Source organism: Microcaecilia unicolor, chromosome 8 (assembly GCF_901765095.1).
Source record: "Microcaecilia unicolor chromosome 8, aMicUni1.1, whole genome shotgun sequence".
In the NCBI taxonomy this organism is placed as follows: Eukaryota; Metazoa; Chordata; class Amphibia; order Gymnophiona; family Siphonopidae; genus Microcaecilia; species Microcaecilia unicolor.
This window is the reverse complement of record NC_044038.1, coordinates 12,690,079-12,704,304: the sequence shown is the minus strand read 5'-3', so window position 1 is coordinate 12,704,304 and position 14,226 is coordinate 12,690,079. Positions and strand designations below refer to the sequence as shown.

General features: G+C 41.1%; 1 protein-coding gene across 1 annotated transcript in view; it reads right to left on the bottom strand.

Moving 5' to 3' along the window:
• TNRC18 (trinucleotide repeat containing 18) overlaps window positions 1-7,230 on the bottom strand; it is a 217,106-nt gene extending 209,876 nt beyond the window's left edge. The window contains 2 exon segments of the mRNA XM_030212785.1: window positions 4,386-4,723; window positions 6,800-7,230. Of these exon segments, the coding sequence (XP_030068645.1) occupies window positions 4,386-4,596 (211 nt within the window). The 5' untranslated portion in view covers window positions 4,597-4,723; window positions 6,800-7,230.
• Window positions 7,231-14,226: the final 6,996 nt, after the last annotated feature.

Sequence of the window (14,226 nt, the reverse complement as noted above, 5' to 3'; positions counted from 1 at the left end):
ACCAGAGACTGAAACTCTTCACACTAAGGGGGGAAGTGGGCCAAGTATAGGACAGTCGAGCCATTGTGACATCACTGATGAGGTTGGCTCTTAGGCATTGGTGGAATGAGGCATTATGACATCACAATCTCAGCTCTGGTTAAATCACTGCTATATGTAATACTACTACTACTACTTAACATTTCTAGAGCGCTACTAGGGTTACGCAGCGCTGTACAATTTAACAAAGAGAGACAGTCCCTGCTCAAAGAGCTTACAATCTAATAGACAAGTGAACGGTCGGTCCGATAGGGGCAGTCAAATTGGGGCAGTCTGGATTCACTGAACGGTAAGGGTTAGGTGCCGAACGCAGCATTGAAGAGGTGGGCTTTAAGCAAAGACTTGAAGACGGGCAGGGAGGGGGGGCTTGGCGTAAGGGCTCAGGAAGGTTGTTCCAAGCATAGGGCGAGGCGAGGCAGAACGAGCGGAGCCTGGAGTTGGCGGTGGTGGAGAAGGGTACTGAGAGGAGGGATTTATCCTGCGAACGGAGGTTACGGGCGGGAACGTAAGGGGAGATGAGGGTAGAGAAGTAGTGAGGGGCAGCAGACTACTACTACTACTACTTAACATTTCTAGAGCGCTACTAGGGTTACGCAGCGCTGTACAATTTAACAAAGAGAGACAGTCCCTGTTCAAAGAGCTTACAATCTAACAGACAAGTGAACGGTCGGTCCAATAGGGGCAGTCAAATTGGGGCAGTCTGGATTCACTGAACGGTAAGGGTTAGGTGCCGAACGCAGCATTGAAGAGGTGGGCTTTAAGCAAAGACTTGAAGACGGGCAGGGAGGGGGGGCTTGGCGTAAGGGCTCAGGAAGGTTGTTCCAAGCATAGGGTGAGGCGAGGCAGAATGAGCGGAGCCTGGAGTTGGCGGTGGTGGAGAAGGGTACTGAGAGGAGGGATTTATCCTGTGAACGGAGGTTGCGGGCGGGAACATAAGGGGAGATGAGGGTAGAGAGGTAGTGAGGGGCAGCAGACTGAGTGCATTTGTAGGTAAGAAGGAGAAGCTTGAATTGAATGTGGTATCTGATCGGAAGCCAGTGAAGTGACCTGAGGAGAGGGGTGATATGAGTATATCGGTTCTGGCGAAATACTACCTCCATTCAAACAGCAAGATTAGCAAACCTGATAATTAAAATGCAAAGCAAGTTGCATCCTCCAGATAACATTTTTTCCATATATTTCAAATATATATATATATATATTTGAAGCTGTTTGAAAGTCATCTTATTTTCCTGCATACAAATTATGAGTTTTAGCAAAACTCTGAGGTACTTCAGTAATGAGTGCAATCAGAACCCAAATATAGGCATTACAGCAAGACACTACCACTAATCATTTCTATAGGTGACACTGTACACATTATATGCAGGTACTTTCTCTGTCCCTAGAGAGCCCACAACCATGATTTGCCCAAGGTCACAGGGAGCTGCAGTGGGAGTTGAGCCCAGTTCCCGAGGATCAAAGTCTGCTACACTAACCACTAGGCTACTCCTCCACTAACAACATTCCATGTAGAATCTCAAAGAATAGCAACAGAATCTCAAATAGTAGCAACATTTCTTGTAGAATCTCAAATAGTAGCAACAGAATCTCAACATTCCATGTAGAGTCTCAAAACAAATAGCAACAGAATCTCAAATAGTAGCAACATTCTATTTAGAATCTCAAATAGTAGTAACATTCTATTTAGAATCTCAAATAGTAGCAACATTCCATGTAGAATCTCAAATAGGGAAAGGGAATGGGATTTGATATACCGCCTTTCTGTGGGTTTTGCAACTGCATTCAGAGTGGTTTACTTAGTATATACAGGTACTTATTTGTGCCTGGGGCAATAGAGGGTTAAGTGACTTGCCCAGAGTCACAAGGCGCTGCAGGGGGAATAAAACCCAGGCTGCCAGGATCAAAGTCCACTACACTAACCATTAGGCTACTCCTCCACACAGGGGCAACTGAAGCCTGAGCCCAGGGCAGGAGGCTCTGAAACCAGAGGGACTGTCCAGAATAAAAAGGCACACATTTTTTTATTTTTGCAAAAAAAGGAGATAGGCCAGGGAGAGAAGGAGATATAACAATAAGACCAAAAGAAATTGCAAATGATTTAAAAAGACAGGATTGTCTATCTCTGTTCCGACAGCTTTAATAGCATCTGTGTTACACACCATGAAGTAATTTTCTCTGCAGTAAACTTGAATTCTGATGACTATCAATACCTGGGAAGCCATTTAGTTACACCCATCTAGGCTTTAACCCCATTTCCTATAAATTGGCATTTCATATTGACTAAGAAAAGAGGGAAATCAGAGCTTTCGCTCTAGGACAAATACAATCCATTTATTGAACTAAAGAGAAAACCGTTTTGCCCCGTTCTCCCCTGTTCCATTTGCAATTTACACCTCTGGTTTTTAACACCTGGGAAACTGGCAGTGCCAATCCAAGCCCCAACAAATCTTTACATGGTTCAGATCGTTTCCTTTTTTGCAGATGTTGGCAGTCAGATTTGTGAATTCAAAGACATTTGTTCTGTGTGGGTGAGGGTTAGTTTATTATTGCGGGTTAGTCAGACTATACAAGTCTAAAGTAAACTTAGCTTCACCCCTCCACGCCCTACATTTCAAATATCATTCCACTGATGATTGCAAACAACCCCTTAGACCCCAGGGAAATGTCGCAACCATTTTGGTTCTTTGGTAAAATGAAAATCTTAAATCATGCTTCCCCCCACCCCAATGCATTTTTATGAAATTGTAATTTTTTTTTTTTTTTAAGAAATGAACGATCACCATCATTCTCCCCAAACAGCTACATCTGCTAAAGAGGTGCTCCAAACTCTATTCTTTAGAGCTGCAGCTTGTGTGCCTATAATCACCCCCCCCCCCCCCCGCCCCCAAAATAAATAAATAAATATATAAATCGGCTGTAATCGAGGGAACCCCCCCAGCTCGATAAATCCGTCTTTGGGCTGAACTTCCAATCACATTTCTGGTTGGCAGGGGGCAAAGATGTACCCACCGTGCTCTCTCGGCTCCCCCCCCCCTCCTTCCCTCCCACCACCAAGGTTTCTGCTTGTCAATGGGTCATTTGTGTCTGTTTCCTCCTCCCAACCCGAGTAAAGTCTCCAGGAACAAGCCGACGACCATTTCTATTCACAGAGAAACAAAACAATCCAGTGAATTTACTGCAGTTTACCCCTGCTGTGCAGACCTGCCTGCAATGACAGAGACATTTTACTCTGGAATAATAATAATAATAATAATAAAAACAACCCGGAGGTGACAATGAAAGACAATTCTTAGGTTTTTCATGCTTTAGGCATTCTTGGATAATAACAATACTGTTGGATAAAGCAAGGTCTACTCAAAATTTCTGAAAGAATGTTTAAACTGTCTGGTAAACAGGTACCCAGGATTGCTGCCTTTCAGCAAACGTAGCCTCCACACGGATTTTGGCCTGAGTTACTCGTGTTTAAATGTTTTTACTTTTTAATAGTCTGCCAAGCCAGATGGCAAACTTTAAAAAAAAAAACCTCCCAGGGGCTCCATTCAGACCAGAGGTGAGCGTTTTAAACGCAGTAAGAAGCACATATTGAAAGGGGGAAAAAAAAACAACAACCTAAAATCTGTCTTTCCCCTGCTTGCCAACAAGGACCGGGGTGGGGGTGGGGCGGCTAATAGTGAACTAGCTCCTGAAAGACAGGTCGGGAAAGTCCCTTTTCATAAATTGCACTGAAAGCGAAAGTTTCAAAGTCACTCTAAATAAATTTCTCCTCTCGGGAAGCTTTTTAGAAGTAAACAGGGCCTTTTGAAATGTTGGCAAGGCATCCAGCAATTCTAAACCAATTCGGAACCTCCGAACGATGCGCTAAAATTAACGTTTGCATACATGTTACAGTCGGTGGATAAGCACTCTTTCAAAGAATGTCATATTTGAGAAACAGTTTTCTAAGACAAGGTTTCAAACAAAATAAAAACAGAAAGCAAAGAGAATTCGAACGTTTTCCCCCCCGACCCCCTTTAAAAAGTTAGGAAAGCAATACAGGGTTTCAAAACAATATTTTACGGCACCCCGTTAAGGAGGTGATCTGTTTATTACTTGAAAACTATCATAAATCAACTGAAAAATGTTGTTTATACGTTTCTACCAAATGTTCACTCTCCATCTAAAATGTCTTTTTGCAATTCTAAAGTTCTACTTTTAATATTAAATGTCTATTACCGGGTGACAGAATTCCCCCCCCCCCCCTCCTCTCTCTAAGTTTTCAACTTTACATTATTTTCCTTAAAAATAAAGATTTGGAATCTAAAAGCAACGCATAAACAGAAAGGAAAGAAATCGCAATTCCTTACCAGGGTGAGCATGGATGTTGATGGCCGACGAGAGGTATTTCCCGGGAGGGAGAGGCGCCGCCAGCGCCGCAGTCAAGTGGCCGGAGGAGGGAGCAAGTCGCCCGGCTGCAGTAGCAGCTCCGACCCGGTGACTTTCCATGGCCATCCCAGAGAGCATAGGAGGAGGAACGTGGACAGACCTGGGAGGGCCAAAGTCTCTGCCATCCATCATCCGCTTCCAGACTTCACGTTCGTGCTAACTTTCCTCCTCCTTGCTTAGATTTTCTTTTAAAACCCGGGTTTTACACGGTCCCATGGTTTCCACCGATACAGCGATTCAACCGCGGCATCTCCCATGCCTAGAAAAACGGAAAATCAGATGTGAAACGTTTTCCTGGAAAAAAAAATATGTCTCTCTCCTGCGAATTCTCTAATATGAACAATGATTGCATCTGATAACAGCTACCAGGGTTTGAAATTAGGTTAAGTAGATAAATGTTTTGTGTGTGGCTGGGGAGGGGGGGGGGGGGGTGAGGAGAAAGGGGGCAAAGACACAGTGATAGAAAGGTCCCAGATTGAAAAAAAAGAAATCCCCCCCCTTACTGCTTAAGTAGAGGAGTGTGGTAGCCGTGTTAGCTAATCAAGAAATGTATTAAGTTATGTCCAATAAAAAAGGTATCATCTTATTTTCTTTTCCATGTTTTATTTTGTTTGATTTCTATTGATCCCTTTACTGCTTGAAATCTGTCATTGAAAAATACAGACATCAGATCTCGCTTTATTTAAAAAAAAAAAAGCTGCAGTTTAATGAAAGAAAAATAACCTTTTGACTTAAAAACAAATGACTTGAATCATCCTGCCCACTTTCCCATAATCATGTTAAGCGCATTTTCTTTTCAGAGATTCTGCCTAAAAATTCTCCCCGTGCCATCGTCCTCGAGCTCTGCCGAAAAGTGACTAGATCCTGCGCAAGTCAATCCATCGGATTTCCTCCATCAAAAACTGCTCTTCTCCCATCCGATTTTGAGCAAATCTTGAGCATTAGCTTGTTTCACTGACACTTTTGACTTGCCTGTCTGTTTTATCCTGAAACCTTTTTTCTTTTTTACGTGGATCATTCCTGTTTGGACTATCTTAATTTTTTTTTCTTTCAGCTGGTCCACTTTAAAATAACTTGCGTAAATAAAATTGGACTTTTCATTTGAACTTAAGTCACAGCAAAGCTCATTAATCAATAATTTAGCATATTTTTAAATCATTACTGAAAAACAACCCCATAACTAAAAGTAAGGTCACTTTTACTACATTTCTCTTGTAGATTTTCATTGCTCGGTTTCTAGGAAATAACTTCGATCCTTTAGCATTTAAACCTGCCTTTAATTTAATGTATTCTCCTCGTCAGAATAAGGACAACCTAATCTGACTGCTGAGCAAAATTTTTCATGATTAACTTGCTAGTTTCCCTGTTTTTAGTTGATCTAGAGACACTTTTTTTTTTTTTTTTACCGTGCTCAATGCTCGTTCTTCTGCAAGAAGTACATCTTTACCCTTTAAGCTAAGTCACTTCCCTTAAATATTGCAAAATCAGTCCAAAGAAATAACTAATGTTTTTAGGGTTAAGTTACCAAGAACCTCCTGTTTTTTGATTTTATTTTTATTCTATGTTTTCGTTTATCCAACATATGTGGAGGTTTGGTTTTTCTAATTAATCTCTCCTAATGTAACCCCTCTCTATTAGTCAACACACACACAAAAAAAAAAATGTGAACAGTAGGAACTGTTTCTTTTCCAGCTTTTTTTTTAACAGTTTCTTGTTTTCCCTTGGCTTAAATCATCAGGATTTCTGCTTATAAAGCCTTCTTTCTCTGACTATTACACGATACATTTCATTTACTTTAAAAAAACAAAAAGGCGTAGGGAAGGTACGTTTGCCATATTAAACACAGCGGCAGATCTCTTAAAATAGAATTGTTTAAGCGCAATTTAAAAAAAAATGCATTTCAAAAGTATAAAATGGAAAACAGGAATTACTTCATTGGTCTCTGGTTTTTAAGCTTTGCCTTTTGATCAGTGTTTTTACTCTTCTCTTTCCAAATGCAGTTAAAATGGCTGAATTCCTGCTTTTAATTAAAAACAGCCTATAACAACATTTAAAAAAAATGTCTCTCTCCTTCCCCCCTCCCCTTTCTCTCTTACCTTCCTTCCAGCCTGCAGCACTTGCAAAAGAAAAAAATTTTTGGATTTAAACCGTGCTGTTTTGTTTTATTTGGCCGGCTTTTTTTTATGGAGTTGGAAAAGGGCTATGGAAGAAACCGGAGTACGTGAAGGAGTTTAAGAGAGGCGAAAGGGACAGGCATCAAGACCCTACAGCAAAAAGAACTGGCGAACGTGGCCAAATTACTGACATTTCCCTCTTCAATACTAGAATCCCCTACCTTGCAGGCTGCGCGTAAAAAGTGTGGCGGTTTTGTTTTTATCTAAGGGATCGTCTTCTGTGACATTCTTTCGCCTCCTTGCGACGTGCTTGATCTCGGAGCCTAAAGCCAAGCCCAAACAGCAGTTCTGCTCGCCTTTCGTGTCTTTTTTCTGCAAAACGTCCCTCAAGCCATAGGTTTGCCTGGAAAACTCTTGCAGCCCGGAATAAATAGGAAGCCGAACAACACCGATCGTCTCGCTCTCTTTTAAAATCCAGTTTTCTTGCACAAGGCGTCCGTGTTGTTTTAATGAAATCCAGGCTTAGAGAGCCCCCGATATCCATATACAGTACAGGGTTGGACGAAAAAGGTACATTATAGAAGCCCCCCTTTTTTTTTTTCCAAGTTCCTCTCTCTCCCTCTCTCTGTATCTCAGCAAAACTCTGTAGCAATGAAACAAGCATTGTTTCCCCGGACCCGCCTTCTTTCAAGTTGGCCAATCACGGATGCATAGTAAACCTTGGACTGGACGCTTGCGCTGTCAGTCACTCTCATGTAAACATTTTGGCCCTCAGCCATGCCTATAAAACCAATTATGGCCCAAGAGCTGGCGGTTTCAAGGCTCTTCAGAAGGGCTGAATGATCAAAACCGGTGGTGAGAATTTTTAGAGACCGTTTCAAGGCCGCCCTCCTTTTTCGTCTGGGCTGACTGATCAAAATAGCAGAAGATGGTCGTAGATGTAATTCAGGTCTTTTTATTTCGCTCTATTTAGTGAACAAAATGCTGAAGTTTTTCTTTTCTTTTTTTTGTGATTCGTCGTGAGGACATTTTCTTGTTGATGAATGGGGCTTGCGGGATCAGGAAGACTGGAGATTTTTTTTTTTTTAATGTTAACGCCACTCGGGGCTTTCTTTTCTCTACATAATTTCAAGTCGCATTTCAATGGGGAAGTGATTTGAGATCAGGAGCCTGTAGTTTTCCCAGGTCTCAGGGGGGAGAAAAAACCCCACGATGTTTCAAAGCTTTTAGTCCATTGAAAAACATCTACCACCCTCACCCCCTGCCCCAAACTTTCTGTGGGAAGGCTAATAGGGACTGAAGCGTGAGACAAAGCTGGGGATACTTCATAATGCAGTTGAAAGAGTCTTTTATTTAATGCTTTGGTAATGAAGGTAGTTTAAGCGCTGCCCTCTCCACATTGCAGAACACCATTGTAACTCCAGTAAAATGTTAATTGTAAGCCACCTTGAACCGAAACTTGTTTTTGGATAATAGTGGGCTACAAGCATACATAAATAAATATTTCTGCAGGGGGGGGGGGACGTTCAGGTCCTGGCCACAATAAATGTAATTTATAAAACTTTTGTTAGAAAGTTATGGACAAAAAAACCCAGTGCAGTAAATTCAATAGACTAACGACGCACATTTAATACAATTAGGGTACTTCTGCAGCAGAAAGTGAAAAACACAGTGGGGGTTAATTGTGTTGGTATTGTATGTAAATCCATTGAATCATCACAAGTGAATGCTGTGAAATAATGTAAAATGCGTTCCCTCTCTGTTATTGCTATGCTGTTAGCCTGAGCAGCTAGGTTTAGCAGGAAGGGACAGACCTGGGTTTTTTTTTTTTGTTGTTGTTGTTCTGAACTGCCATCTACACTGCTGTTAAAAAGTCATCTTTTAGAGCTCACTTTTGTCTAAGTAGACCAGGACGTCTTTAGAAGATACACGTATAAAAATGTTCCCATTACTAACCACTTATGCGGCAGGATTTACACTGGAAGAGCCATCCATAACCACTCCATATGCTGTTAAAAAAAAATCGGGCTCGTCTTAACTTTTACCAGGTTGCTGAATGATGAGAAAACGGATAAAATCCAACACTGTTTTTCATGGCTGTTTTCAAGGTGATGGTCGCCATTTAATTGAGAAAAATGGTTAATCGGCCAATCTGTCCTTACTTCATAGGGACGAAATGTGTTAACCTACTTAGTCAAATTATTATATTACGTATCGATTGTGTTCAGTTCAAGGTTTTGATTTTACAAACTCTACTTCTAAATCTACCTAAAAGCTTGATTTCATCATGCATTTTAAAAAACTGACCAAACTATCATTCCTTGTTATGCTCTTCCTTTCTAAATGCGTTTTATTTAAAAAGGAGGAAAAGCGATGCTTTATATATATATATATATACACACTTAAAAAAGTTGAGCGAGCCTTTGATGACAGTTTCAAGTTGCCCTTAACCAAACCCTGCCCAGATGGTTTCAAGGCCGCCCCTGTTCGCAAGGAGAAGCTCAGGAGAGAGAGAGAGAGAAGGGGGGGGGGGGGGGGAAGCAGAACTAAAATAGTAACGAGTCAAGGGGAAAAGCAATGTGTGTACATTATACGAAGAAGATCTCATCAGAATATGACCCAGGGTTCTACTGACACCCAAAAATGAAAGGATGGCAAATTCAGCAGGACTCAGCAGCGATGGATTGATTCCAAATTAGCCAAAAGGAGCAGCAGAAAGGAAGGGGGGGGGGGGGGAAGAGACCTGGGGGGGGGGTGGGGAGGCTGTTGCAGGGGAAATTAATGCAGCCCGAGACTCATGGCTGCCTGAACAGAATGCTGAGAGATCTGAATGATCAGTGATGCAGCAATGAGTGACAGCCTCCCTTTAAGCTTAGCTTGCTTTTTTAGCAGAGAAAATTCTTTTATTATGCCTTGAAAAAAAAATCCAGTTTTGTTTTTTTTTTTGCAAATTTATTGTCAGCCGTGCACGCCCCACATTGCCCTTCAACTGAGATCTGCAAAATCGTGTCTTTTGGATTTCTAAGCTCCTGGATTCTGAAAGCTAACATTTTTCTATTCTCTTTTTATGTGGCTATTTTAAAAGGCTTGTTTTATAGATGTTTAATATTTTCACACCCGGATGCTAGAAGACGCTGTAATTTTGACGGTGGGGTACGTATACAATAAATGATTAGTTCGTGATAAACATTCTGTCTGCTTGTCTTTCGTTTGCCAATGGCGCTTGGATTTCAGCAGTCTGCATTTCGTTATAGCTGCGTTTTCTCGGTTGATCAATCTTGGGTTTTGGTTTTTTTTTTTTCGCTCTGTCAGCCACCCAAACCCCAAAGCTTTGCGAAGCAAAATTTACTAGTCAACCGTCCAAGCTATGACTGCAAGAACAGCCTCAGAGATATACGTTAAAGAGCCTTTTTATATAATCAGACGGTTTCCTAGATGAGAACTTGAGACGTTGTTATGGAGGAGAAATGCCAGGCAGATCCTATAACCCAATGACTTGTCTTTTTTTTTTTGTTTAATCTCCTGCTTTTCTGTCTATTATAAGAACTAATTTCTCATCGGAAAACATGCCCTTGCTTTGAAGCGAGTATTTTAAAATAATGTTAACGTGTCTGCTTTTCCTAGCTGAGTCAGGGGATTCTGTGTAAGCCTGAATTCATTTCCTTTCTCCCTCCCCCACTTTTTTTCTCTTCTGCAGTCGGTTGAAAAAGACCAGCTGGGAGCCATCTTGTTGGCTGGGTGGAGTGTTTGGAACTAGCAGCTTTGGGAGAAATCTTTCTCTCTTACTGAAAACGATCTGATCCTTTTTGTATTTGCACTAAATTAAAAATATGTAACTTAGCAAGGTTGAAAAGTAGGGAGGGGTGGTGGTGGGCTTTTTTTTTTTTCCTAATTGTATAATACTCGTAATAAAAACGGAAAAGCTTTCCTGCTTCATCCGGAGCCTTTTTCTTTCTCGGCGCTAAACTTCCTTTGTTATTTCTGTAAATACCAAACGAATGATCCAGAGTAGCATTTCTATTCCCAGCGACTTTTGATGAAATCATTCTTTTTATAGGCATGACCTTCCTTTATTGACAGAAAAATGCCTAAAATTGATGGGTTTGTTTGTTTTTTTTTAAAGACAACCAGGCACAGTAAGACTTGTGCCCGGTCTTTAGGATTATTTTCAAAACGCAAAGGTGCCCGTCCAACAAGAATACCTGATTGGTTGCAATTTGTGCTCTATAGAACCAAATTAAGGCGGGTCAGGAATCTTTTTTTTCCTCCTTTTTATGACTCAGTGTTAACCAGATTTTCACCTTATGTGCGGGTTTTGTTTGTTGATAATTGCGCCATCCAGTCGAAATAACGAGTTCTCTTTTTCTCATGAAAGTTTATTGTTCTCTGCTGGACTGCCAAGGTGGTGTTATCAAAGGGCAGCTCAACCTTGAAGGTGCCCTGTACATTTCCTATACATTGTAAAGCATTCGCCTTAGGCAGACGGTCCTTTGTTTTCACTCTCCCCATCCCCCTTATCCTATGCTCTTTAAAATCTCAAAAGTCGTTTTAACCAGCTCTTATTAAAAACATAATTTTGTAGGAATCCATAGGTACATATGTCCTAACAAATGTACCCATCATCAAAAGTTTCCGTCATAGATTCCATGTGCCAATATCATCCTGCCTAAAATTAAAATCACCCACTTTGCAGCTCACTGATTCTTCTTCTTTGCAAAAGTCGGAAAGTAGAACTAATCCAAAAATACTTCTCTCCCCCCCCCCCCCCCCCCTCTGGTTGGCTGCATTTCTTTGGACCGTAGAGCTTTACCTATTTTCACTGGTTTTGAAAACCGGGAACGAAAACGGATTTCCCCCAAAATAAAGAATAAATACGGTTATTCATATTGGAATATATTTGGGCAAATAAAAACCATTACCAAAACGGCGATTTACTGTCCACGCGAAAAGTTCGTGTATAACAACATCGAAGGGGCACTTCCAGACCTACTAATTCACAAACATAAAAATGACCTCATTTACACAATGATACGTTCTGATTGTTTTTGGTTAGTATTTAACACGAAAAGGGATCATCATTTTGTTTTGAAATTAAAAAGAAACTCTTGCGCCAGAATAACAAGATACGAAGGAAGGTATTTCCTTTGTTAAATTACTCTCTCTGGGAAAACAGTCCTCTTCACCGACTAGCTGCGATTTTTAGAGCAAATTCCCCGAGCAAGAAGCTGCTGACAACAGCTAAATCATTGTAGAGCCGCAGAAAATAATTCACTTGGATTGGATATTGTCTTTTCGTTTTTCTTTAATTAAGAGAATGGATTTTCAATAACTTTAGATACAACCCTTCTTTTGTTGTTTTCAATGTCTTGTTCCACATTTCAGTTTTCTATTGTGGGGGGGGGGGGGGGGAGGGAAGGGGACGGGCGATGGGAGGAGGGGTTGAAATATAAATGTGGATTTTGGGTTGCAGATGAATTGAACACGTTGTTTGAACAGGGCGATACATTTTCCAGACATAAATCTTGCGTTGTCCTCGGTGGTTTTTATCTTGCGTCTCAGATGACGAAATAGTCCCCTGAAAGTTAGCTTCCAGCATTTATTGCTGCCTTTTTATCCTGTTCATTTTCACACCTCCTTAATTTTTTTTTGCTCTTTCCTCTTGAGGGAATCGACCCCAGATTGTCCTTGACCAGAAAAGCTTGGAATCCTCCTGGTGGCAAAGGGGGCATGAAAGTCTAGGAAAGCTGATACAAAACCCTGCCTGTCTTCACACTGGCGGTCTGCTCTGCCAGGAGAACAGTTGTTCACAAATGTATTTTTTTCTCTCTCTCTCTTAGACCTGGCAGGCATTTGCAGAACACGTGGCAGATCTGTCCCTGAAAAAAAGATAAATTTAGGATTGCGGAAAAACAGAGGGCGAGAGGCGGAGGGAGAGGACGCTTACTGTATTTAGTTACCAGAGCTGTGTGAAAATAGAACTGAAGTGGGAATATTATTAATACAGGGCCCAGTGGCCTCTCTTTTTCTCCTTTCCCCTTTATGTTTTGTTCATAACTGTTTTGCTTAAGGCAGAAGCACAGAGACTAGGCTTACAAAGCCTGAATTTTCCTAATTTTACCTACCTGATGCGTAACAATGAATGTAGCTGCCAGTTATTGACTGGAACTGTGTTCAATGGAGCTCCTCCAATAAAGAACAAACCCCTTGACTGTGTCTAGGGAGGGGGTCATTTCCATTGGGTTTAGCACCCCCCCCCCCCGATAATCGTGAAAAGTTGGGAATTCTACTGTTCTTGCATATACACCCATGTTCACGCACAGACACTAGAGTCTAGCATACAGAGCTATGTATTAACCGTGTAGATGTTTCTTGATGAATAATAGCTTCCCCAGTCTCGGTGGATCAGATTTGTGGCTGCAAATTACAGTATTTTGAGTTGAGGCACCGATTCCCCCCCTCCCTTTAGAGATCCGGATTCTATGGCAGCCTCGTTGCTGAAAGCATAGTAGGTAGATGACGTCCGTGTCAGGCTCTGGCAAATGCCAAGGAAGCTCATTGATCGACAGCTTCTGTTTGGAATTTTTTTTTTTTTTTTTTTTGGGGGGGGGGGGGGGGGGGGGGCATCTGCTAAAGTTTTCGTCCTCGGGTTAAAAATTGCCCTCTATTGAGAACGCAGTTTTTTCCCGTCGGAAACTGAGCCTGTTGCTACAACTAGCAGTGAAGAGAATATGCGGGCTATTTGTCTTTAGACTCCAGCTTAATTAATCCAGGCTGAGACGTGAGACCGTCTTACTTTTTTTTTTTTAGCCCCTTTAAAACCTAACATTTGATTTGATACGTTCCTCTCTGGAGTATTTGTCCTCATTAGTTTTATTAATATTTATAAGATTTATCAATTTTGTGAACACAATAGTAACCCATCCAAGTCTGTTTTTCACTAATTAGCCGCCCTACCTCTGCGCCTTACTGGAAACCAAACTTCAGCCAGCAAATCCGTTGAAAAGAGTTCAAATGCACATCCTCCTAAATTGAAGATACGCTTTTAACGTGCTTACTGGACGCTTTCAATTGTGAACCGATGTCCATAAAGTTTATACTGTTTTGAAATCTTGCCAGGTACGTGTGACCTGGATTGGCGACTGTTGGAAGGATACTGGGCTTTGGTGTCTCCCCGTATAGCAACACATATATATATGCTTATAAACGTTTGCAATATATAAATAAATAATGTGACCTGGGCATTTATTGCAAACGTTTAAGGCACAGTATCTTTGCTGTGCTTTCATCCACCCGAAATGAGTTATGATCTTACACTAGGAAACATTCCCAGGGTTTCCACCCTATATGTAACAAATGACAGGAAATGGACTGTTTGACTAGCACGTCTAATTGTGCACAGTTCAAACAACAGATCATGTAGAAATATTTACACACACAAAAAAAAAAATTTCCTTCTAAAAATAGAACATTTTATGCCTTCAAAATGATATATTTTGAAAGAGAGGTACATATCATTCTTCCCACAAACGGAATTTATAATGGGAAGTAACTATGATTTTTTTAAAGATACAACTCCCCTTTTATGCGCTGAATTGCACATATTAAAAAAAAAATCCCTAGGAGTGTGTCCCACCCATTTCCAAATTCG